The sequence below is a fragment of the Hyla sarda genome, chromosome 8 (genome assembly GCF_029499605.1).
Source record: "Hyla sarda isolate aHylSar1 chromosome 8, aHylSar1.hap1, whole genome shotgun sequence".
NCBI classification, from domain to species: Eukaryota; Metazoa; Chordata; class Amphibia; order Anura; family Hylidae; genus Hyla; species Hyla sarda.
The window spans coordinates 41,673,683-41,698,312 of NC_079196.1; the positions used below are offsets into that span (position 1 = coordinate 41,673,683).

At 42.7% G+C, this 24,630-nt stretch overlaps 1 protein-coding gene across 1 annotated transcript; it reads left to right on the forward strand.

Annotated features, from left to right (window-relative positions):
* The first annotated feature begins 9,315 nt into the window (after positions 1-9,315).
* Positions 9,316-10,982, forward strand: LOC130284783 (uncharacterized). The gene is made up of 2 exons (XM_056535533.1): positions 9,316-10,148; positions 10,235-10,982. Exons 1-2 carry the CDS (start codon positions 10,024-10,026, stop codon positions 10,833-10,835), a joined length of 726 nt encoding a protein of 241 aa, XP_056391508.1. The 5' UTR covers positions 9,316-10,023; the 3' UTR covers positions 10,836-10,982.
* The last annotated feature ends 13,648 nt before the right edge of the window (positions 10,983-24,630 follow it).

Below are 24,630 nucleotides of genomic sequence, written 5' to 3' on the forward strand. Positions count from 1 at the left end.
AGCTAATGTAGTGGGATCCTGCTGCCTACACCTACTGTTGGGGACTCTGCTGCCTACACTCACTGTAGGGGAACTCTGCTGCCTACACCTACTGTGGGGGGCTCTTACTCTGCTGTCTACACCTACTGGGGGGGGGAATCCTGATGCCTACATCTACTGTAGGGGGACTCTTACTCTGCTGTCTATAACTGCTGGGGGGGACTCTAACTCTGCTGCCTACACTTATTGGGGAGGGGGACTCTAACTCTGCTGTAAACACCAACTGCCTACACCCACTGTGGGGGAACACAGCTGCCTACACCTACTGTGGGGGAAGATTTTAACTCTGCTGCCTACACCTGCTGTGGGGAGACCCTACTGCCTACTGCGGGGGAACTCTGCTTCCTACACCCAATGTGTGGGAACTCTGCTGCCTACACCTACTATAGGGGAACTCTGAGGGAACTCTGCTGCCTACACCGTCATGCGCCGCGCAGCGCAGCGCAACGACGCAGGGGACGCACGCCGGAGGCCTGAAGCAGCGCGGACCCGGCAACAGGTAATTATGCGCCCGGGGATGGGGGGAGGCAATGGGTGCCGCTGCCCCTTCTCTCCCCCTGGCTGTCGGTGCCGGCGCCGCTTCTCTCCCCCTGGCTATCGGCGCCGACACCGATAGTCAGGGGGAGAGAACGGGCAGCGGCGCCGATAGCCAGGGGGAGAGAAGGGCCGGCAGCAGGGCTCTAGACCCCAGGACAGGCAGGGGCAGAGAAGCCGGCAGCGCTGGCTGTCTCTGCACCTGCAAAGCCGCTGCAGTTCATTGATTTAAAGCGCCCGCTTTAAATCATTGAACTGCAGCGGCTTATTGGCGTATAACACGCACCCAGACTTTAGGCTAAAAATTTTAGCCTACAAAGTGCGTGTTATACGCCGATAAATACGGTATATTGTATACAGATCCTGTATAATATACTGGTCTATGTGTAGTGGTTTTATTCAGTACAGTATGGCGGTATTATCCAGTTATTGTGTGGTGGTATATATTTACTCCTTGTATACTGGTATTATTGGTCATGGAAAATTATTTTACCTACCTTAAGTAAGTGTTTCTTATATATAAAATGTAGTTTATTTTGTGTGTAGGGCTGGTGGAGGGATTTGGGTAGAATAGGGGCAGAAGTGTGACTAGCAGCAGAGCATCTCAGGGGGCCCTTACTTTTTTTGGCCGGGGACCCTGAGTGTTGTCAGTCTACCCCTGGGCATAATCATGGCCTATGGGGGACCTACCTACTGGGAGACATAATTAAGTAATGTGGACCTAGTTACTGGGGAAACATACCTATGTAATGAGGGATCTACCTACTGGAGAGACATTCCTATGTAATGGGGAAACTACTTTACTGGGAAGACATACCTATGTAATGAATGACCTACTTAATGGGGGAAATTACCTATGTAATTGGGACCTGCTGATTGGGAAAACATACTTTTGTAATTGGGGACCCACTTACTGGGAAGAGATGTTCCTACATAATGGGGACCCTACCTACCAGGGAGATTACCTATGTAATTGGGACCTGCCAACCGAAGAGACATAGCTATGTAATTGGGGACCTACCTAATGGGGAAAGATGTACCTACGTAAGGGGAGACCTACATACTGGGGAGACAAACCTATGTAATCAGGTACTTATCTACCAGGGAGACGTTCCAACACAATGGGAGATTTACTTAAATAATGTAGAAACCTACCTACTGTTGTGACACAATGCTGCCAGGCCATTCAGTAGACAGCATAAGGTAAGTAATACTAAGTAATGTGCAGTGCACCACTCAGTGCTCTCTGCGGACACCTCAGTCCATTTCAGGAACAGAGGGGTCAGCAGAGAGCACTGTGGTCAGACAGAAAGGAAATTCAAAAAGAAAATAACTTCCAGTAGAGCATACAAAAGCTTATAAATACTGGAAGGATTAAGATTTTTTTTTATAAAAGTAATTTACAAATCTGTTTAACTTTCTGGCACCATTTGATTTAAAAAGAAAAAAAATGTTTCCCCTTTAAGAGACTGAAAAATTCCTTTGCACTGCATTGCAGCCATCATCTTGGACATAAAAAAGAACAGAGAGCACAGTGGAACTCACTGTGGAACTACTGTTCCCAGAAGGCCTTCACAAAGACATTAGAAAGCAAACTGAGCAAAGCATTGAGCTGACCACAGACCTCAGCACTACAAATCCCAGGAGTCTAACTGCAGAATGAGCCCATAAAACCTATCACACTATAACGCAAAGCAAGCTGAGCAAAGCAGTGGGCTGACCTGTATTTGTACATAAATTATAGCGCTGAGAATGAATGTGGAATAGGCATCGTACCCCAAGAAATGTGTATTTTCTAGGTTTAAAGGGGTATTCCAGGAAAAAACTTTTTTATATCTATCAACTGGCTCCAGAAAGTTAAACAGATTTCTAAATTACTTCTATAAAAAAATCTTAATCCTTTTAGTACTTATGAGCTTCTGAAGTTAAGGTTGTTCTTTTCTGTCTAAGTGCTCTCTGATGACACCTGTCTCGGGAAACGCCCAGTTTAGAATAGGTTTCCTATGGGAATTTGCTTCTAAACTGGGCGTTTCCCGAGACAGGTGTCATCAGAGAGGACTTAGACAGAAAAGAACAACCTTAACTTCAGAAGCTCATAAGTACCGAAAGGATTAAGATTTTTTAATAGAAGTAGTTTAAAAATCTGTTTATCTCTATGGAGCCATTTGATATATAAAAAAAGTTTTTTCCTGGAATACCCCTTTAAACACACATATAGTATTTGTATCTGTATTTCACACAAATGCACATTAAAAGGGTTGAGAGTGAACATGCAATATGCATTTAAGCCACATTGTCTGTATTTTCCAAGTTTAATCAAATATTGTACTCCTTCCTAGGTTTAACATAAACACGCATTAAAAGCCTTAAAAGGGAGAACCTGGAATACGCATTTCAGGTCCAGTTGCCTGTATTTTCTTTGTTTATTCAAACATATAGAATTTCTACCTGAGTTTACCATAAATACACCTTGAAAGCATTGAGATTGAAAGTTGACTGTGAGTTCTCCACCATTGGACTTCTAGGTGAGTGTCAAATAGTGTTGCTCGCGAATATTCGCAATGCGAATTTTAATATTCGCGAATATAGCACTATATTTTCGTAATTACGAATATTGTTTTTTTTTTTTTTTTTTTTTTCACAGTACGCATCACAGTGATCACCCCTCTCTGCTTCCAGCTTGTGTGGTCTAAAGAAGGCTCTAATACTACTGTGTGAGACTGGCGTATGAATTTTCGCATATGGGAAAATTTGCACATGCTAATTTTCGCTTATGCAAATTTTTCGCATATGGTAATTTTAGCACATGCGAATTTTCATTTATGCTAATTTTCACATATGCAAAAATATAATGTGAATATTACGAATATGCAAATTTATCGAATATATGACGAATATTCGTCCATATATATGCGAAATATGGCGAATTCGAATATGGCCTATGCTGCTCAACACTAGTCAACACGCGCTATCTGGCCAGCGAGCCAGGGCCCCGTACAGGAGATCACGGGGCCCCCCAGCGGTCGAACCCCCCGCAATCTGAAACTTATCCCCTATCCTTGGAATAGGGGATGTTTTTCAACACTGGACTACTCCTTTAATGGCCTCCAAAATGAAGTTCCTCTGATGTATGGGCCTCAAGGGATCTTCCACTAAAAAAGATCACACAGCTTCCACTCCTCTGTCATGTGGGATGTTACTATATAATGAAGCAACATCTAGTGTTGCCCACATATAGTCCTCTTCCCGTATGATATCTCTCAATAGGGTTAATAAACGCCCTTTTATCTCTGAGGTATGCTGGTAAAGGCACCACACATTTCTGTAACTGATGGTCTATCGAACGACCAGGTGTTTTTTTTTCGGTTTTTATGTACCTTAGGTAGAAAATAAAAATAAGGTACATTTGGGTTAAGGTATATCATGTTTTTCCCTCTTAAAGGGGTATTACGCACCAAGACATCTTATCCCCTCTTCAAAGGACCCCTGTGATCTCGGTTGCTGCACCCTGCTGTCATCACTGCACAGAGCAAACTTACTCTGTGCATAATGACGGGTGATACAGGGGCCAGCACATCGGCATAGCCATTGACTGTCCTGGCATGCTGGGAGACACCCTATTTGGGAAGCACTGCCGTAGGGTAATTTGGTGGTGGATGCAAATCCCTAATTTAGGCCTCAAATGCACATGGTGCTCTTTCACTTTGGAGCCCTCTCATATTTCAAGGCAACAGTTTTGGGTTACAAATTTTTTTTCTCTTCTTTTACCCCTTAAGAAAAGGAAAATTTGGGGTCTACACCAGCATGTTAGTGTAAACAGAGTGTACCATATACATTTGATGCCTAAACTGGTAATTTGCACAGAGGTGGCTGGTAGTTACAGCAGTTCTGACATAAACATAAAAAACACCCATATGTGACCCCCATTTTGAAAACTACACCCCTTACGTTACGTAAAGTAACAAGGGGTATAGTGAGCCTTAACATCCCACAGGTGTTTGACAAATTTTAGTTAACCCCTTAAGGACTCAGGGTTTTTCAGTTTTTGCACTTTCGTTTTTTCCTCCTTACATTTTAAAAATCATAACCCTTTCAATTTTCCACCTAAAAATCAATATTGTGGCTTATTTTTTGCGTCACCAATTCTACTTTGCAGTGATATTAGTCATTTTACCCAAAATGCACGGCGAAACGGAAAAAAAAATTATTGTGCGACAAAATCGAAGAAAAACGCCATTTTGTAACTTTTGGGGGCTTCCGTTTCTACGCAGTGCATATTTTGGTAAAAATTACACCTTATAATTATTCTGTAGGTCCATACGGTTAAAATGATACCCTACTTATATAGGTTTGATTTTTTCGCACTTCTGGAAAAAATCATAACTACATGCAGGAAAATTTATACGTTTAAAAATGTCATCCTCTGACACCTATAACTTTTTTATTTTTCCACGTACAGGGCGCCGTGATCTGAAGTTTTTATCGGTATGATTTTTGTTTTGATCGGACTTTTTGATCACTTTTTATTCAATTTTTAATGGTATATAAAGTGACCAAAATGCGCTTTTTTTGACTTTGGAATTTTTTGGGCGTACGCCATTGACTGTGTAGTTTAATTAATGATATATTTTTATAGTTCGGACATTTACTCACACGGCAATACCACATATTTTTATTTTTATATTTTTTTACACAGTTTTATTTTTTTATGGGAAAAGGGGGGTGATTCAAACTTTTATTAGGGAAGGGGTTAAATGACCTTTATTAACACTTTTTTTTTTTTCAGTGTTATAGGTCCCATAGGGACCTATAACACTGCACACACTGATCTCTTGCACAGATCACTGGCGTGTATTAACGCGTCTGTGATCAGTGTTATCGGCGCTTGACTGCTCCTGCCTGGATCTCAGTCATTCGCCGATCGGACACAGAGGAGGCAGGTAAGGGCCCTCCCGGTGTCCTGTAAGCTGTTCGGGACGCCGCGATTTCACCGCGGCGGTCCCGAACAGCTCGACTGAGCAGCCGGGTCACTTTCACTGCCGTTTCTAAAGGGTTAATACCTCACATCGCCGCGATCGGCCATGTATGGTATTAGCCGCGGGTCCCGGCCGTTGATGAGTGCCGGGACTGACGCGATATGATGCGGGATCGCGGCGCGATCCCGCTTCATATCCCGGGAGCCGGCGCAGGACATAAATATACGTCCTGCGTCGTTAAGGGGTTAAAGTTGGAGGTGAAAATAAAAAAAATTATATTTTTTTTCCCTAAAATGCTGTTGTTACCCCAATTTTATCATTTTCACAAGGGGTAATAGGAGAAAAAGCCCCGCAAAATTTGTAACCCCATTTAATAATATACCCCACATGTGGATGTAAAGTGCTCTGCAAGTGAACTACAGGGCTCAGAAGAGAAGGAGCACCATTGGGTTTTGGAGAGAGAATCTGGCTGAAATTGAAGGCCATGTGCGTTTAGGCCTCCATGGTTCCAGAACAGTGACCCCCCCCAGATGTGACCCCATTTTGGAAACTACACCCCCAATAAGAAGTGCAGTGAGCAGTGGTCTGTCAAAATGAAAAATGAAAATTTTTCATTTGCACAGCCCACTGTTCCAAAGATCTGTCAAATGCCAGTGGGGTTTAACCCCTTAAGGAACCAGCCCATTTTCACCTTAAGGACCCAGCCATTTTTTGTACATCTGACCACTGTCACTTTAAGCATTAATAACTCTGGGATGCTTTTACTTTTCATTCTGATTCTGTGAATTCTGAGAATGTTTTTTCGTGACATATTCTATTTTATGGTAGCGATAAATTTTTGTTGAGGCTTGCATCATTTCTTGATGAAAAAATCCAAAATTTGATGAAAAAATTGAAAATGTTGCATTTTTCTAACTTTGAAGCTCTCTGCTTGTAACAAAAACAGACATTCCAAATAAGTTATATATTGATTCACAGATACAATATGTCTACTTTATATTTTCATCATAAAGTTGACAGGTTTTTACTTTTGGAAGACATCAGAGGGCTTCAAAGTTCAGCAGCACTTTTCCAATTTTTCACAAAATTTTCTAAATTGGAATTTTTCAGGGACCAGTTCAGTTTTGAAGTGGATTTGAAGGGCCTTCATATTAGAAATACCCCACAAATGACCCCATTATAAAAACTGCACCCCTCAAAGTATCCAAAATGACACTTGGGTAAGTGTGTTAACCCTTTAGGTGATTCACAGGAATAGCAGCAAAGTGAAGGAGGAAATTCAAAATCTCAATTTTTTACACTCGCATGTTCTTGTAGACCCAGTTTTTGAATTATTACAAGGGGTAATAGGAGAAGAAGCCCCCCAAAATGTGTAACCCAATTTCTCTAGAGTAAGGAAATACCTCATATGTGTATGTCAAGTGTTCGGCTGGTGCAGTAGAGGGCTCAAAAGGGAAGGAGCAACAATGGGATTTTGGAGAGTGAATTTTTGCTGAAATGGTTTTTGGGGGGCATGTCACATTTTGGAAGCCCCTATGGTGCCAGAACAGCAGAAAACCCCCACATGGCATACCATTTTGGAAACTACACCCCTCAAGGCACGTACCAAGGGGACCAGTGAGCCTTAACACCCCACAGGTCTTTGACGACTTTTCGTTAAATTCGGATGTGTAAATGAAAAAAAAAAAAAGTTTCACTAAAGTGAATTCACTTCCAGGCAGTGGAAGAGAGGTGGTTGTCGTAAATATAAAGCAAATACACTATGTTGAGCTAGCGATTGTTTGTCTGTATACAAGAGTGTGAAGCATACAAGTGAGTGAGTATAAAAGTGAGGGGACTTAAAATTAAGGGACTTTAAATTCAGGAAGTTTAAATTGAAATATTTGTTTTTGTTTTCTTTTCTGTTAATTTTTGCAATCCCCAAATCTAGTATGACCTCCATGTTGGAAAAGGCAGTCCAGTGTGCATCTTGCACAATGTATGCAATCCTTGAACAACAGTTTGAGGGTGCGTATTGTTGTGTGAGATGTGTGCGAGTTGTTCATTTGGAAGCCCAGATCCTGGATCTAGAGGAGCAACTGGCAACACTGAGACATGTGGGATGGGAGACTGTCACTGGTTTGAGTCCCAGGGTGGACAGAGTGTTACAGTGTTGTGGTTAAACTTTACTTTCCTGGAAAAGCTGTTGAGTTGCCCATAGCAACCAATCAAATTGCTTCCTTCATTTTTTAAAAAAAAGGCCTCTGAAAAATGAAGGAAGCAATCTGATTGGTTGCTATGGGCAACTCAGAAACTTTTCCAGGAAAATATGCTGAGTTGCCCATAGCAACCAATCAGATCGCTTCTTTCATTTTGCAGAGGCATTGTGAAAAATGAAAGAAGCAATCTGATTGGTTGCTATGGGCAACTGCACAACTCTTCCTCTACACTGGTCTTGATGAATCTCCCCCATAGAGGAGATTTATCAAAACCTGTCCAGAGGAAAAGTTTCTGAGTTGCCCATAGCAACCAATCAGATCACTTCTTTCATTTTTGAAAAAGCCTCTGAAAAATGAAGGAAGCTATTTGATTGGTTGCTATGGGCAACTCAACAGCTTTTCTAGGAAAGTAAAGTTTAACCACAACACTGTAACACTCTGTCCACCCTGGGACTCGAACCAGTGACGGTCTCCCATCCCACTGTGCTGCCGAGATGGTCCTGCTTATCTTACATGCAGTGAGATCCCCATAGACCACAATTAGCCTATTAGCCTATTTTCATGGGCAAAAAATCACAGAGTTGATGCACTAGTCACAGTTCTCTATACCATTAATGAAGGGAGGGCTCAATATTCGCAAATTTGCGCATATGCGCACAAATTTTCACATAAGCACAAAAAAAAGCGAATATTCGTAATTATGAATATATAGTGCTATATTTGCAATATTCGCGAATTCGCGAATATACTATATTCGCGATTAAAATTCGAATTGCGAATATTCGTGAACAACACTAGTCGCTGCAAATACATTGAAGGAGTTTAAACATGCATGGGATAGGCATAAGGCTATCCTTCATATAAGATAGGGCCAGGAACTATTGATAGGATTCAGATTATTGGGCAGACTAGATGGGCCAATTGGTTCTTATCTGCCGACACATTCTATGTTTCTATGCTGTATGGATATCAGAAAAATGGTTCCAAGCTCTTATTTCTTTATTAAATTCACTACTTTGGGGCAGGAAAGCACGAGAATGAAATATGTTTCTTTAATGTTAGCTGAGCACGATGGGGGTTGGGCACTTTTTTTTAAGGTACTTTTTAGCACTAAAATTGCAGACTATTATAAGAAGGAGGGAAAATGTAGTCCTATTTTTTCTCTCTAAGGGTATGTTCAAACTATGGAATTCCCGCGGAATTCCACGGGCGGAATTCCGCAAGCCGAATTCCACGGGGTGAACTTAACATTAGTGTGAATGGGTTTCTGCAAGACCTGTTCACACTGCGGAATTTCAGCGCCGCTGAAATTGCTCCACGCAAAGAAAGAACATGTTCATTCTTTGCACGGAAGTCCGCGAGCACTGCATAGCTATCAATGGTGACGCTCGGTTCTACCGCCGCCGCCGGCTGCCAGTCTGAATCTCCCCTCGCTGAATTCAGCGAGCGGAGATTCCGCTCACACACTGTAGTGTGAACATACCCTAATGGGTCGTTATAAGGATATTTTTGAGATTTTGGAAGCTGGGATACTCACTACACCCATGCATATCTATATAATAAAGTATGGGAGGAACTTAAAATTTTTTTAAAATCACATGGAGTTTTGACTTTACTTCATTATGGTCGAATAAAGCACTTAAAGAATTCCTTAAATATAAAGATTCACTCTTTTGGATGAAAAGGGGCTTATTTATGTAAATCAATTATACGCTGTAGGTCAAATAAAGTCGTTTGAAGAGATAGCCCATAAGTATGGGGTGGCAGACAATCAGAAACATTGTTTTTTTACAAATAAGTAATGCAGATCATAAACCAATAAAAGGAGAGATTGGAGATTTCAGGGATTCAATATATAAGAAAAGTTTAATTAGACTATTTCCTTATGCGAAGTTGCTGTCTGGGCATGCTGGGAGTTGTGGTTCTGCAGCGGTTGGGGGTTCACAGCTTGAAGACCCCTGCTATAGAGGGTGCAAATGTATCTGAGCCCTGGAACTCAAATAATGTGAAATATGAGATGATCAAAATAGAGCCCCTGCACTGATTACTTGGGTTCTGGGGTCTGTAAGGTCCATAGTAAAAACATCAGGTTCTGTCTATAGCAGATACTAAATCATGGCAGCTCCAAGAAACAAGCAGTCATTCTGACATGTCACATGTGATGTCATAGACAGCTGGAGTCCTGACATTCCACTGACAGCTGCCCGGGCCTTCAGTCTGTAGATTGTTCCAGTGAGATTAGTGAGATTAGCATCTTCTTCTTCTACTTGTCTGAAATGGAGCTAAAAGGACTGGGGTTCGTCCCCCTCCTGTTGGCGTTTTGGTGTGTGGCCTGGCTTGCCACCAGCTACATCATGACGGTCATCCTCGGCCATGCCGCCTCGCCACTGATGAGCATCAGGTAAGATAAACAAGCACATGATTCTTATTTCATGGGTTCGGAGTGAGGAAATATCCATAATAACATTGGTTTCTTTTCCTTCACAGTGACGTGGGAAATTTCTTTCCCGAAAGCATATTATTCAGAATTGGATTCATAGGGACGTCCATTGGCACTTTGGTACTAACCTTTCTTATTTATAAGTATATGGTTATGCATACTGAAGAGTTCAGGGGTCATCAGGTCCTGATCCAGAGGATCCTGCTGGCCATTGTGTGGGCCTCCTGTTTTGCCACAGCTGTCATGCATGTATTTTCCCCCAAAGAATATCCCAGGATACACTTTGTCAGCACGATAATTTCCATTACATGTGAAGCCTTATACTACCTTGGGCAGTCCATCCAGATGTATAAATTACCAGGAGCAAAAAAAGTCATCCACCATAGTAGATGCACCTGCTGTGGCCTGACTTTTGTCTGTGTAATTTTCTATTTTGGATATGAAACATTAAAGGATTTATTCTATAATGATGAAGACTGGGACGAGATCCGTGAAATCCCCATCATAATCATCGAGTGGGTGATGCTTCTACTGATCCTGATAAACATCGTGACCTATTATTCCACCATGCAAAGGTTATTGTTGACCGTCTCCAGAAACAGCTGCACACTCTCTCTTAGAGTGAAAATTGATGACTTCGGGGTGTAGACCACCACGTGGGCCATCAAGTGGACTTCTGGGAGAAATACTGCACAGGATACGGAAAAACATCTAAAGAAGAATAACTGGGGGACTACATATGGTGCCAGTAACCATGGCACAGTAATATGAGCTGGTGATATTACCTATACAAAAAAAAAAAAAAAAAAATATTGGTGTGTGAAGTGTAACACCTAGTTAGAAAAACAGAATCAAATCCATCATTATAACCCCCCTCTGCATTACCCTGTTTATTATTTTTCAAGCAAGCACTTTGTTCTAATTCGTCCACTCTCTGGCATGCTCCTTGTGTAAGGGGTTTGGGATACCCTTTTTGTTTAAAACGATCCTCCAGGTTATCTAGTTGTTGTTGTTTTGTGTGGAAGAACAATTCCTTCGGATTCTTTTCATTTGACCGAATGGAATGTTCTTCTTCCATTATTTCAGATGGCAACTGTTAAAGTGGAGATATCTGTTTGCATCCCCCTCCTTAAAATAGGTGGCAGTATGCAAACAGCCATCTTGAAGATAGATATTTAAATCCAGGAACTCTAATTTTTTGGGGGACTGATGAGGCGTAGCCTTTGGCAATCTCTGCCTCTGCCATAGCGCTTTTTTCGAGGGGGCGAATCGAATATTGTATTTTTTTTTTTCACAGTACACATCACAGTGATCATCCTTCTCTGCTTCCAGCTTGTGTAGTATAAAGAAGGCTCTAATACTACTGTGTGAGACTGGCGTACGAATTTTTGCATATGGGAAAATTAGCATATGCAAATTTTCGTTTATGCTAATTTTTCGCATATGGTAATTTTCGCACATGTGAATTTTCGTTTATGCTCATTTTCGCATATGCGAAAATATAATGCGAATATTACGAATATGCGAATTTAGTGAATATATGACGAATATTCGTCCATATATTCGCGAAATATCGCGAATTCGAATATGGCCTATGTTGCTCAACACTAGTGTCAAATCACCCAAGAACATAACAATACCTTCCAAATATAAAAAGAAAAATGTATCTTAAAGGAATGCTTGGCCAAGGACAGGGTAGAGGTAAGAGCACTCCTGCCATGTCCTCTGCCAGTTAGCATGTTGGTGGCAGTCCCAGCTCTATAGACACTAGTGTTGAGCGGCATAGGCCATATTCGAATTCGCGAATATTGGTCATATATTCGCGAATATTCGAAATATTCTCGTTTTATTCGTGTATGCGAAAATTTCCATATGCGAAAATTAGCATATACTAAAATTAACATAGGCGAAAATTCGCATATGCGTAAATTAGCATATGCAAATGTTCGCATATGCGAAAATTCGCACGCCAGTCTCACACAGTAGTATTAGAGCCTTCTTTACACCACACAAGCTGGAAGAAGAGAGGGATGATCACTGTGATGTGTACTGTGAAAAAAAAAAAAAAAAAAAAGAATATTCGTAATTACGAATATATAGCGCTATATTTGCGAAATTCGCGAATTCGCGAATATGCGATATTCGCGAATAATATTCGCGAGCAACACTAATAGACACCACCCATTTGCCAAGGCCCAGTACAGGTAGCATCAGCAGCTCAGTGCCTGGTGGTAGTAGTAGCAGTGCTTTGCAGCTGGTCACACTTTTGCCCCTATTCCACCCAAATCCCTCAACCAACCCTACGCACAAAGTAAACAAAATTTTATATATAAGAAACACTTTAACATTGGTAAAATAATTTTCCATGACCAATAATACCAGTAAACAATGAGTAAATATATACCACCACACAATAACAAGATAATAAGGCCATACTGTACTGAAAAAACACTATACACAAACCAGTATACTATACAGGATCTGTATACGATATAAGTAATTATATACAGGACCATATGGCGGTGGATATCAGCTTTGCACAGGATGGGGGAGATTTATCAAAACCTGTCCAGAGGAAAAGTTGCCCAGTTGCCCATAGTAACCAATCAGATCGCTTCTTTCATTTTGCAGAGGCCTTGTTAGAAATGAAAGAAGCGAGCTGATTGGTTGCTTATAACATTATAAGTGATTACAGTTACATAAAGGGACTCACAATTGCGTCTTTTCTGATCAGCAGAGTCCTCTTTCCTTTTCTTCTCTGTCTGGATCAGATCGCCATGTCCATCTCATCTGCAGGACAAACATGTTAGACTGTATAAAGTTAGGTAGCCAGGTAGTAAGTCAAGTATGTAGGCAGCACCCCCCTCCACCCAGTTGAGGATCCAGAGTCTAGTCTCAGGAAGGGCACTATCAGAGTATTTTGTGTTAGCCGACAGAAAATAAGGTGTTGCTTACGGAAGTTACAGGTAGGTAATGTTCCCAGGATGTAGTTGCCCCTAGTAGATCATGCCCTCAGGTAGTAAATGTCCCCCAGGTAGGTAGTAATGCCCCCTGTGGGTACATCCACCAGATTGCTGCCCCTGTATTAAAACCCCTTATGCAGGTAGTAGGCAGCCCTCCTATTAGTTTGGTATTTTGTCCCCATATTAGCTAGGCAGAAACATAGTAGATAGTCCCTCACCTTAGGTGTAGGCAGCAGAGTTCCCTCACAATAGGTGTAGACAGCAGAGTTCTCCCACAGTAGGTGTAGGCAGCAGAGTTCCCCCACAGTGGGTGTAGGCAGCAGAGTTCCCCCAAAGTGGGTGTAGGCTGCAGAGTTCCACCACAATAGGTGCAGGCAGCAGAGTTCCCCCACAGTAGGTGTAGGCAGCAGTGTTCCCCCACAGTAGGTGTAGACAGCAGAGTTCCTTCACAGTAGGAGTAGGCCGCAGAGTTTCCCCACAGTAGGTGTAGGACGCAGAGTTCCTCCACAGTAGGTGTAGGCTGCAAAGTTCACTCAAAGTAGGTGTAGGCAGCGGGGTCCCCCCCCCCACAGTAGGTGTAGGCAGTGGTGTACCCCCACAGTAGGTGTAGGCAACGGGGTCCCCCCACAGTAGGTGTAGGCAGTGGTGTACCCCCACAGTAGGTGTAGGCAACAGGGTCCCAACATAGTAGGTGTATGGAGTCGGTCCCCCCACAGTAGGTGTAGGCAGTGGAGTCCCCCCACAGTAGGTGTAGGCAGCGGGGTCCCAACACAGTAGGTGTAGGGGGCCGGTCCCCCCACATTCGGTGTAGGCAGCAGAGTTCCCTCACAATAGGTGTAGACAGCAGAGCTCTCCAACAGTAGGTGTAGGCAGCAGAGTTCCCCCATAGTGGGTGTAGGCAGTGGGGTCCCCCCACAGTAGGTGTAGGCAGCAGGGTCCCCCCACAGTAGGTGTAGGCAGCAGTGTTCCCCCACAGTAGGTGTAGACAGCAGAGTTCCCTCGCAGTAGGAGTAGGCCGCAGAGTTTCCCCACAGTAGGTGTAGGACGCAGAGTTCCTCCACAGTAGGTGTAGCCTGCAGAATTTACTCAAAGTAGGTGTAGGCAGCGGGGTCCCCCCCCACAGTAGGTGTAGGCAACGGGGTCCCCCCACAGTATGTGTAGGCAGTGGGGTCCCCCCACAGTAGGTGTAGGCAGCAGGGTCCCCTTACAGTAAGTGTAGACACCGGGGTCCCCCAACAGTAGGTGTAGGCAGCCGGGGCCCCCCACAGTAGGTGTAGGCAGAGAGGTCCCCCCACAGTAGGTGTAGGCAGCGGAGTCCCCCACAGTAGGTGTAGGCAGCGGGGTCCCCCCACAGTAGGTGTAGGCAGTGGGGCCCCCCCACAGTAGGAGTAGGCAGCAGGGTCTCCCCCCAGTAGGTGTAAGCAACGGGGTCCCCCGTTTTCAAAAAGTTTATAGGGCCTGGCAAGCCAAACTTATAAAAAGCTTGACAGAGAGGTTGGAGGATCTGGGTCATAAAGCATGGTGTTACATTTAAAACAGATTTACAACCAAATACATAAATGACATTTCATCGGGTCTGACCTGCCAGGATCTCCTGAACTTAGGGGCTTTGTTGCAGTTCATATTTCCAGTCAGTAGTGGCGCTGTTTTAGGGAAACACAAACCATACAAGTGCAATCAGTTTAAAGGAAGACTTGGTTAGAAAAGTCAGGAAAGTGATGGATATGGCTTTAAGGGGGCAAAAAAATACAAGGCCATTCAATCTGGGGTAGCAACCATCACCATAGTGGGATTTCCCCTTGATCTTTGCTGTGGGACCATATGTATTCCATAAATGCCGCCAGTTGTAAGCAAACTGCCACCCTGCTTGTTTACTGTTTTCTAATGGATACATTGTTATTATTATTATTTATTTTATTATTATTTTTATTATTATTATCGTCATTATTAGTAAGATTACTACTATTCATGTTTTTATTATATTGCTAGCTTTTCAACTCAAAGCAATTGATAGCTCCTTCAGTCATATTCAGCAGCTTCCATTTTATTACTCGCCTATGAGCGTTCCACTTACTCACAGAATTTATTTTATCTTCTCAGTATAATATCATATCAGTTTCTATTACTGATCTGATGGATACAATAGAAGTAAAAGATACGTGAAAAACATATTACTCCAATAAACCAAGTCTATCCCCCGTAGCCTGGAACATGGCCATAAAACCAACAAACGAGTGCAAGAGGTAGCGCTTCATCCAGATTTCAGCTGTCAGCATTTACACTCTGCCGTGTTATAAAGCGGGAAGAACGGCAATGCCGTAAAATCCTGCTGCCTGCGCACAAAGGCCCCGAACCTCGGCGCGGCTTTGAACCCATTTATGGCGAAGACGAAGCTGAGGTAGAGAAAACAAAAGGCATTTTAGAGGTCAGTGAAAGGTTGGAGGATCTGGGTCACATTGAGTTAATCTGGCTGAAAAGAAGCCAAATTAAACTCCAGGCCGAATTAAAGAAAAATATTTTTATTTCAAAGCCGAGATAGTAAGTAGCCCCCTGGATGTTGTTTGTCCTCTCCGCTGTGTATTTATGGCGACACGTCGTACACTTACCAATTTCTGAAAATAATTCCAGTCTTGGAGGTGGAGTTAACCCTTTTGCTACTGTGATAACTTTCCACATCCACACATTAAAATCTGTAAAAAAATTAAAATAATTACAATATGATTCCAGACCAATATATTTTCTGAAAGTAAACAAAATCTTAACGTCTTAAGATCTTAAAATGTGCACAGTTCACCCGTGCTACTCCGCCCTATGTATGCACGCTAATATATACTCCTATGTGGATGCTGTTTATTTCTTCAGTGAGAAAAAAAAGAGAACCCCAGCCGAAGGCTATTTCTCACTCTCTCCCATTGAGATACATGGAGAGGGCTTTTTGTTTACACTTAGAAAAAGGACACTTTCACAGGGATTGCGTTTAGGTGTCCATGTTATCTAAAAACTTGTTCACTTAGTACAACAGTGCAGTATACAGGACATGAACATCATAATTCACCCGGCGCAAATTATATTGCAGATAGTATGCCCAGCACGGCGTCTTCAGAATATTTTCAGCCCTTCCTGGGGCAGTCCGTTCCTGGTGGCTAAGAGACGCCTTCCTGAGGGCTGAATAGAAGCTCTCGCTGGCATGCGAGCAACAGTTCGGACGTTTCAGGAGTTGCCTCCCTTTCTCAACCGGGGGGGTATGCAGTCTTGTAGCTATAAGTGTCTCTGGGGGAACTGAATGTGTTCAAATGTAAATTATCAATATTTATAACTTAGTTAGGTGCTAACTAGAGATGAGCGAACTTACAGTAAATTGGATTCGTCACGAACTTCTCGGCTCGGCAGTTGATGACTTTTCCTGCATAAATTAGTTCAGTTTTCCGGTGCTCCGGTGGGCTTGAAAAGGTGGATACAGTCCTAGGAGACTCTTTTCTAGGAATGTATCCACCTTTTCCTGCCCACCGGAGCACCTGAAGGCTGAACTAATTTACGCAGGAAAAGACATCAACTGCCGAGCCGAGAAGTTCGTGACGAATCGAATTTACTGTAAGTTCGCTCATCTCTAGTGTAACTCTTCTAAGGGAATGAAAGGAGGACACCATGGAGGGAAAAAAGAAGGTTGCAGAGGACACTAGATCTTTTGTGACTGTTCTTTATTATTATCATTGTTCCCAATGGCTCACAATATAATTCCTTTTGCTTAGACACATGCAATAATGCCAATTTCATAGGAAGCCAATTGTCCAATCAGTGTGTATTCTGGGACACAGTGGGAACATACAAAACTTAAAGAGTACCCGTCACCAAACTAAACTTTTAATATATTGTTCCTAATGTAAGTATAAGACACTTTGATATTTACTTGCTGTTAAAATTCTCAACCTATATATGTTTTCAATGTGATTTAAAAAAAAACAGCCACTAGGTGGCTCTGTACTGTTCCCTGCCGCAAGTCAAACAGTTAGATTATTCTCCTCCCAGCCTGGCAGGAGACCAAACTCAGGAAGTGCGTGCGGGGCATGGCGAGACACAACTCTCACAGACTTCAGTGATGTCATGGGTGCTGGGGAATGCCCACTTTCTCCTGCTGGGAGCTCACACAATGTGAGCAAGGGGTGAGGAATGATACACAGCTTTTTAAAAAAAAATTTGAGGGCAGGACGGGTGTTAGGAGTAGTTAGAGAATATAATCTGAGCTAGTTTAGAAAATATGGTTTGATGACAGGTACTCTTTAAATGTATATATTACCCTTTGTCAGTCTAGAACTCAGGACCCATTACAATCTAATATGTAATATGTTAATTATATTTGATGGAACGATCAATCTTACACACTTACATACATATTTAAAGTTTCATTGCCACTTAAAAAAATATTTGACATGTCTTAGAGACATGTCAAAAGTTTTATCAATTAGTTTTATTAATGAGAGACCCTCACCGATCAGGAAAACAATCAGGGATAAGTGCAAGTAGCGCACTTTGCTCTCCAGATCTCAGAGATCTTTATCTCACTGCCCCATTGTAAGGCTATGTTCACACAGCAGAATTTCTGCATGAATTTATAGCCAATACACATCAATGGGATTCCACTGACCCATTCACACAGCAGAATTTCTGCTGCCGAATTTTCGCTGAAGGAATTCCATTGAAGTAAATTGGCTATAAATTCATGCAGAATTTTCATGTGAAAGTCAATGCAGAAATTATGTCGTATGAACATAGCCTTAAAGGGGTACTCCGGCACTAAGACATCTTATCCCCTATCCAAAGGATAGTGCATAAGATGCCCATTTATTCTCTCTGGGGTTTCCTAACTTTGCCAAGTGCTGAGCTCAGCAATGCTCAAAGGCCCCATAGAGAATGAATAGAGTGCTGAATGCATACATGCGGTGCAAGTTTTTCCTAGGACAGGTATATCTCAGTTTCGGTGGAGGTCCTAACAGTTAGACCCCACCTATTAGCTTCTTATCTCCTATCTTGTAAATAGGGTTTAGCCTCTTAACCCCTTAAGGACTCAGCCCATTTTGGCCTTAAGGACTCATTTTTTCCTCCTCGCCTTCTAAAAATCATAACTCTTTTATATTTTCATCCACAGACTAGTATGAGGGCTTGTTTTTTGTGCGACCAGTTGTCCTTTGTAATGACATCACTCATTATATCATAAAATGTATGGCGCAACCAAAAAACACAATTTTTGTGGGGAAATCAAAACGAAAAACGCAATTTTGCTAATTTTGGAAGGTTTCGTTTTCACGCCGTACAATTTATGGTAAAAATGACGTGTGTTCTTTATTCTGAGGGTCAATACGATTAAAATGATACCCATTATTATATATATTTATATTATTGTTGCGCTTAAAAAAAATCACAAACTTTTTAACCAAATTAGTACGTTTATAATCCCTTTATTTTGATGACCTCTAACTTTTTTATTTTTCCGTATAAGCGGCGGTATGGGGGCTCATTTTTTGCGCCATGATCTGTACTTTTTTTGATACCACATTTGCATATAAAAAACTTTTAATACATTTTTTATAATTTTTTTTTATAAAATGTATTAAAAAAGTAGCAATTTTGGACTTTTTTTTTTCGTTCACGCCGTTCACCGTACGGGATCATTAACATTTTATTTTAATAGTTCGGACATTTACGCACGCGGCGATACCAAATATGTCTATAAAATTTATTTTTTACGCTTTTTGGGGGTAAAATAGGAAAAAACGGACTTTTAACTTTTTTATTGGGGGAGGGGATTTTTCACTTTTTTTTAACTTTTACATTTTTTGACATTTTTTTTTACACTTGAATAGTCCCCATAGGGGACTATTCATAGCAATACCATGATTGCTAATACTGATCTGTTCTATGTATAGGACATAGAACAGATCAGTGTTTTCGGTGATCTTCTGCTATGGTCTGCTCGATCACAGACCAGAGCAGGAGACGCCGAGAGCCGGACGGAGGAAGGTGAGGGGACCTCCGTGCGGCATTCTGAATGATCGGATCCCCGCAGCAGCGCTGTGGGCGATCCGATCGTTCATTTAAATCGCGCACTGCCGCAGATGCCGGGATCTGTATTGATCCCGGCACCTGAGGGGTTAATGGCGGACGCCCACGAGATCGCGGGCGTCGGCCATTGCCAGCGGGTCCCTGGCTGCGATCAGCGGCCGGGATCAGCCGCGCATGACACGGGCATCGCTCCGATGCCCGCGGTTATGCACAGGACGTAAATATACGTCCTGGTGCGTTAAGTACCACCGCACTAGGACGTACATTTATGTCCTGCGTCCTTAAGAGGTTAAAGGGTTGGTCTGCCCCTAGACATCTTATCCCCTATCTAAAGGATAGGGGATAAGATGTCTGATCGCAGGGGTCCTGCTGCTGGGGACCCCCGCAATCTCTCTGCTGCACCCAGCATTCGTTTAGCAGATCGGATGCAGCACCAGAGCACCAGAGGCTCGTGACATCATGGCCGTGCCCCACTCGTAACGTCACGGCCATGCCACCTCAATGAAAGCATGGGAGGGGGAGTGACGGCTGAGCAGTATGTGACCGTGATGTCACGAGCCTCCGCTATGCATCACCAGTCATCTGGCATGGAGTGGAGTTCCCAGCGGCGGGACCGCCACGCTCAGACATCTTATCCCCTATCCTTTGGATAGGGGATAAAATGTCTAGGAGCAGAGTGCCCCTTTAAGGAGGGAATATCCCTATAAAGAGTGTGTCTAAGATAAAAAAAGATTTTGCTTGTTTCCCAGCTTCAGGCAGCCAGAGCGCCCATATGCATATACAGAGGATTTGGAGCTCTGTACTGAAGAAGCAGAGGCCCGATTGCTATAAAAATGTATAAAAAAAATTATCCAGCACATGATTTTTTACTTCACAGGATTGCTTATTTTACAAATATGATTTAAGCCTCAATGAATATATGGGATTATTTATAATTGTAGAAATTATTTAGCCCCTTGGAAATCGTTCAATCGTTTATTTTTTTTTTTCAATTTCTTATTAAAGCAGGAAACTGGGCAACCGTGAACTCTAGCTGAGGCAGAGCAGGCACGGAGAGTCTTATAGTCCCAGAGTGGAGTAAAGTTTATTTATGAAGGGGTGTGGAGAGGTCTGCCTAATATCACTTGGGTCCATGCCCTGCAAACTTTAACATATTTAGACTTTCAGGGATCAGGATAAAGAATGCTTCAATGATTTGAAACAGCACTGGATCATTGATAGATATGTAAGTCTTTTTGCTGTGCAACATAAATGTAACCAAAATTTTCAGCTACCCTTTTGGGCGTGATGTCCTTATGTAAAACTAGTACGCACAAATTAAGGGACAAAGTCTTGAGAATGCAAAGAGCTAATGGACAAATTCTGAATCACGTCATGCGAAATTCCCAGACATACGCCCATCCCAAAATATAGAGATCACAACCAGGGCTGTGTTTGCCAATAGGCAACCGTGGGCTTGTGCCTAAGGCGGCAGTAATGAGGAGGGCAGTACATGAAGGGGTAATCAAGATTTGTAAATTACTTCTATAATTACGTCTATATAAAATCTTAACCCTTCCTGTACTTTCAACTGCTGTATGCTCCAAAGGAAGTTATGTAGTTCTTTCCAGTCTGACCACAGTGCTCTCTGCTGTCACCTCGGACCATATCAGGAACTGTCCAGAGCAGGAACAAATTTAACATTAAGTCCTGAGACTTTAAAGTTATACCCCTGACCCTATCATGAAGCCTCAGCATCCCGACATTTCAGCGCACCCAATGCCTCAGATAGTGACTATAGCCACTCATTGTGAGCTCAGAGCATAAAAATCAGGGCTGGGTTCCTCAACAAAATATGGACTCCAAACTGCTGACACATGTTGCATGAAAGAAAAACATCTTGTAGCGTCTAGATCACCGCTATTGCAAGAGCCCAGGAGGCGGACTCTTCATAGAAAATGCCCAGAGCTCTGTGCTCAGTGCCTCCCTGGCATCTCCTATCAGCATTACATGACAGCTACAGCATCCAATCAGGAGGCCATTGAAGCGGTCACTCCAATCTGATAGGGGTAGCAGGGAAGAGCTCAGTGTACAGAGCTATGGGCACTTATCATGAAGGGCCTGGGCACCTCTAATAGCGACTTATTTCCATCACGCAACCTACTAATGACACCTGCATCTGCATGACCAGAACTTTGGGCAATTTACAACTCTTCTTACTGTCTTCTATATGGAACTTGATAGCTTAAAGCTGCTGACAGATTCCCTTTTAAGAGATGACCCCTTTTTGAATGCTCCTCTAGGATCTTTGCATATATTAGGCACTGTCTTCTGGTGCACCTTTCTCCACGGTCAGGTCACACCTGCCTCTTAGCAGTTTTAAATAACTAAAGAAAAGGATAAATAAGATAATATTTTTTATATATATATATATATATATATATATATATATATATATGTGAGGGTGTGATGAGGGCAAATGTTATTACCCTAGGGGCAGATGGCATTAACCCCTTGTATTGACCTTTTGATCTTGTAACTGCTTAACTGCTTGGTGGTCAATAGTTGGTTTGGATCATGCTGCCTGAGGCTCTTTACCCCGATGCCTGTGCTAATGGGGCCCTTCAGCTTAAGCTACTTCTCCCCATAACATTGGACTAGCAGTTATACAATTTTCTGACAACACATGAAAATATCACATATGTACATGTCGTGTCCCGGTACAGAACGTGGTTCTGTACAGTTCTTAAAGTCCCCTCAGGTAGAGTTCCTCAAGCCCACAGGGCTCTCCTGCAGGATCCCCCTGGATCATTATTATGATTTCTATTGCACATTAATTATGTATGTTTATTATCGGTATTGTACAGTAAATATAAGCTATGTGCAAAGGTTATTAGGATGTTTAAACTGTATAGGACCTTCCTATGGTTATGTGATATGGTCATGTGATATGTGATCACCTGATACCCAGAGTTCCAGAGGCACAGGTAACCACAGGCAACCAGCTAACAATGGGCTTTAGTCCAGCCCTCTGATATATAAAGGGCTGTAGTCTCCACACTGTCTCTCTCTCTTCTCTTTGTTCCTGCTCTTAGTTCTTGGACAGTAAAGAAAGCACCAGTCCTGTACAAGTTCAGTCCAGTACAGCTAGGCCAAAGCCTACAAGTCTGCAGCCACATCTAATCTGTAAGTCTCATCTATGTCTACAAGTCGTCTCTACTGTCCCTACCAAAGTCAGTAGCACAGTGGCCTATGTCATCATTATTACTACTACAAGACCAAGCAAGCCTGAGAGGTTCCCTGTGTCCCGGTCACCTCTGTGGAAGTTGGCTATCTATAAAGACTGTTATATTGCCTCCTTCTGTAAAGTTCCAGTTGCCTCAAAACCTGCTTTGGACTCTCATTTAATATATGCCGTTTCTGGGTTGGTTGTCGGCGGTGCCCTACACCAAACAACCACATCCTGGCCTCATGAACACTAGGGGGTTAACAACATCTCACCCAAGGGGTTAATACTGTGGTAGCCCTTGGGGGGTGTATGGTGGTGGTAATGGTATGGTATATGAGGGGTTAATGTTAACCCTATAGTTCGTGACGCCAGGCTGAGGGCTGGTATGCTGAATCAATGTTCCGGCCTATCGCCACCCTTCCCGGTAACGATAGGTGCATGAAATGACTGAAGGTCCACAAAGAGATTGAACTTGAACGTGAATAACTTTACTGAAGTGCTTGCAATATCCACGGCACAGTAACAGTCTCATATAAACAGTCCTTAGGTTACTTAGTGACTGACAATTGTTGCGGACCTTGAGTTAGTTATTTAGTCTCTGAATTTAGGGAGATATTTGCAGATCCGTCCGGATTTAGGGGTATTATTAGGTCCGGTGATGCTGCAGAGTGTTTGGGAATTGATACACTCTATAATTAGATTGTTCAGCCGTCGCCGCAAGGCTCGGGCCTAACTCACTGCGTTAGTTGCTGCGCAGATCCTTCTCTCATGACAGCCCACGAGGTAAGAGAGAGAAACATGGCCGCTGCTCCCTTATATGGACAGGGGGCAGGGGGCAGGGTGAATCTGATTGGTCCGAACATCTGCCATTCATCATTACATGGTGTAATGGGATTGCTTACGTCACAGGGCCTCCAAAGGTCCTTAAGTTTAATACCATAGAGTTCACCGAGTCACATGACCCGCAGGTCCTGCAACGCTATGGAAACAAGTAATTAACCATTTATTTACATATATGCTATCCTATTTACATTAATCTTTGCATAAAATACGATCTATAAACTGAAATAGAGGCAACTAGGCGTAGACTGGATGACAGAGATCCCTACGTCCTAGGGACTCTGGCTATGGGGACCCATACATAAATAGGTACCGTATAGAATGCGGTACCGGGACACCACAATACCATCTGTCCCCACCACCTACATCGCTACATACACCGTGGGTCACCACATACACAATAGCTCTGCCACTTTACGTGCTACTTACGCCTTTCAGGGGAACTCTCTGGCCACAAGAGAACCCTGTGCACAGTGGACAGGAAACAATAGACATTAGACATTTGATGACTGATGTGGACTGAATCTAGCTACAGTCTTGACTAAACATGTGCCTATTTTAGGTAATGTACATTCCTGACTATCTGTACAGAAAATTATATTAGAATTAGTTATTCTATAATGACTGGACATTAATATGCTATAGAATGGTAACTTTTATATACATAGATACTTTATTCTCTGTACCTAGCAGGCTTGGCAATGAGGTGACTGAGTACACTTCTCCAGATAGGGTCAGGACACCACCTGTACAAATGCCATGGATAACAGAACATTAGACACTAAAGGCATTTTGTGTAAACATTCTATGTACATTTTATTACAAAGCGACCCACATTATAAATTCTTACAACTACAATGATAATTGCATTCACTTGCAAGACATTAAACAATATATTACTCTTTAAGTAGTTTGCAGTACCGCTCCCCAGTTCTGGTACAGAAGAGTCTGTAGTAAAGGATCATGGCTATAAGCCGGGCACATAAACTAACGCAAAATGGTTACGAAGAGTTCTTGGTTAGTCCACCAGGCACTTTTCTTGAATGTTGCAGAAAACCTAGAAAACAACAGTGGTATCTCCACATAACACTGTCAGATTGCTTTCTAGGCTGGGACATGTAATGGAGACCACGGGACTGTGCCCCCTCTAAAGGACTAACATGAGTGTTCCAATTCACTTGGGATAACTTGGAATCTGTTATGGTAGGTCTCACAGTGACTAGCATTTGTACAACAGCAGCTTGCGCTACTGGGGGACAATGTGTTGGCGCAGGAGTAGGACTAGGCACTTTGGTTGGTGCCCGGTGAGAAGGCCAAACCTCCTCAATGCCAGGAGTAGGCCTTTACACATCTGTAAATGACTGGGTCTGATATT

Bases quoted from the DNA above. Each gene is read 5' to 3' on its own strand.
- LOC130284783 (XM_056535533.1), top strand. From the start codon at position 10,024: ATGGAGCTAAAAGGACTGGGGTTCGTCCCCCTCCTGTTGGCGTTTTGG. The intron at 10,149-10,234 runs GTAAGATAAACA...TTTCCTTCACAG, and splicing joins TCGCCACTGATGAGCATCAG to TGACGTGGGAAATTTCTTTC.